The sequence below is a fragment of the Branchiostoma floridae genome, chromosome 5 (assembly GCF_000003815.2).
Source record: "Branchiostoma floridae strain S238N-H82 chromosome 5, Bfl_VNyyK, whole genome shotgun sequence".
Classification (NCBI taxonomy): Eukaryota; Metazoa; Chordata; class Leptocardii; order Amphioxiformes; family Branchiostomatidae; genus Branchiostoma; species Branchiostoma floridae.
In genome coordinates this window covers 13579688-13581454 of record NC_049983.1, presented here as the reverse complement: position 1 = coordinate 13581454, position 1767 = coordinate 13579688, and the positions used below count along the sequence as shown (strand labels likewise).

Below are 1767 nucleotides of genomic sequence, written 5' to 3'. Positions count from 1 at the left end.
AGAATCATGCTGTGTTACATTTGGATTATGACATGATGTTTATGATTTTTTTCCTTGGTTGATTGCTGATGTTGATAATGAAATTTTGATACTTTTAAAATCCAAGCATACGAAGAACAAATGCTTGTTGTTTACCCGTAGCAACTGGAAGACAACATTGAGCTGACAAAGGTGAAGCTGATCCGTGCAGAGAAGCTGATCTCTGGTCTGGGTGGAGAGAAGGAACGCTGGACCCAGCTGGTGCACGAGCTGACAGACACCTACCAGAACATCGTGGGGGACGTGCTGCTGTCAGCAGGGGTGGTCGCCTATCTGGGGCCCTTCACACTCTCATTCAGACAGGTAGGATGGTCATGCCAAATGGCAATTACACACAACAAGCAACTGGACATGATTTTGGAAACAGTCAGACATTTCAGATAACATTTATTATCTTTCGTCAGTGACACTCTGGTAGGTTGGTTGCCTTCCTTACTTTACTTTATTCGTCCGCTTCCACCTCTAGGGTCAATGTGGAGAGGTGGGGTTAACAGTTGTAAATAGATTGTAATGACAACCTAACTTATGGATGCTGCAGATGCACAATATCTAAGTTGTATAATTTGACTTACATTACATTTAGCTGCTATGCAAAGAATTAGAAAAATCTCTTACATATGATTACAATGACATCAATGTACATACAATGCAATAGATTTCTTTGGGCTGTAGGGTTGAATACTGGTTATTGACAGTTATGTAATGATGTTCCAAATTTGTAACCGAGCACTTTTATTTCTGCAGGATATCATTGGGGAATGGTACAGTATGTGCCATGAGAAGGGTATCCCAGTGTCCGACAAGTTCTCCCTCTCACAAACCCTGGGAGATCCTGTTAAGGTCAGAGACTGGCAGCTGGCAGGGCTACCCAATGACTCGTAAGTACATCATTGTATCTATGCATTCTTGATAAGTGTTAACTACAGCTATCTTTCAGCAGAGTTCTAAGTTTAGAAAGTTGAGTGAAACAAGCTCCTCAGAACAAATATCATGTAAAGGAATGAAAAGCAAAATGCTCAACCATTCAAAAAGGTAATTAAGTGTAATCGTTAATGTAACTTTTCCATTGTTTCCATGCATTTCAGATTCTCCGTGGACAATGCTATAATTGTGAGCAATGCAAAGAGATGGCCACTGATGATTGACCCCCAGGGCCAAGCCAACAAGTGGGTGAAAAACCTGGAGAAACGCAACAAACTACACATCATCAAGCTCAGTGATGCCATGTACACACGCACACTGGAGAACTGTATACAGGTCAGCCATATATACTCATGTCTTACTATGCTTGCTGTGAAGAAATGCTACAATTACTTTTGTGGAATTTTTACGACAAAACTTGACACAGTTTATACTTTTATGATTGTAGTTTGTAATCAAATTTTTGGTATCACAAGTGCTACTATCCGATGTCAGAAATTATCACAAAACTTACACAAAGACAGATGAAAGACTTAATGAAACCTGTAACCAATACGTGATTCCCTTGACTGCCTTCCCCACCACAGTTTGGGAACCCTGTCCTGTTGGAGAATGTTGGAGAGGAGTTGGATCCAGTCCTGGAACCCCTGCTGCTCAGACAAACCTTCAAACAGAGTGGAATGGACTACATCAGGCTGGGGGAAAATGTCATCGAGTACAGCAGGGTAAGTTAGATGTTATAATGGACAAAGAGTACCTCTCTCTAGAATAATTGGTAACAGGTACAGTGTTCAGTACAAGTTTACA

General features: G+C 41.0%; 1 protein-coding gene across 1 annotated transcript in view; it reads left to right on the top strand.

Annotated features, from left to right (window-relative positions):
- Positions 1 to 1767, top strand: part of LOC118416203 (dynein heavy chain 3, axonemal-like) — a gene marked incomplete in the record, with an annotated part of 48280 nt that overhangs the window by 38729 nt on the left and 7784 nt on the right. Inside the window, 4 exon segments of the mRNA XM_035821284.1 lie at positions 142 to 342; positions 784 to 917; positions 1125 to 1296; positions 1548 to 1691. Coding sequence (XP_035677177.1) covers positions 142 to 342; positions 784 to 917; positions 1125 to 1296; positions 1548 to 1691 — 651 coding nt within the window.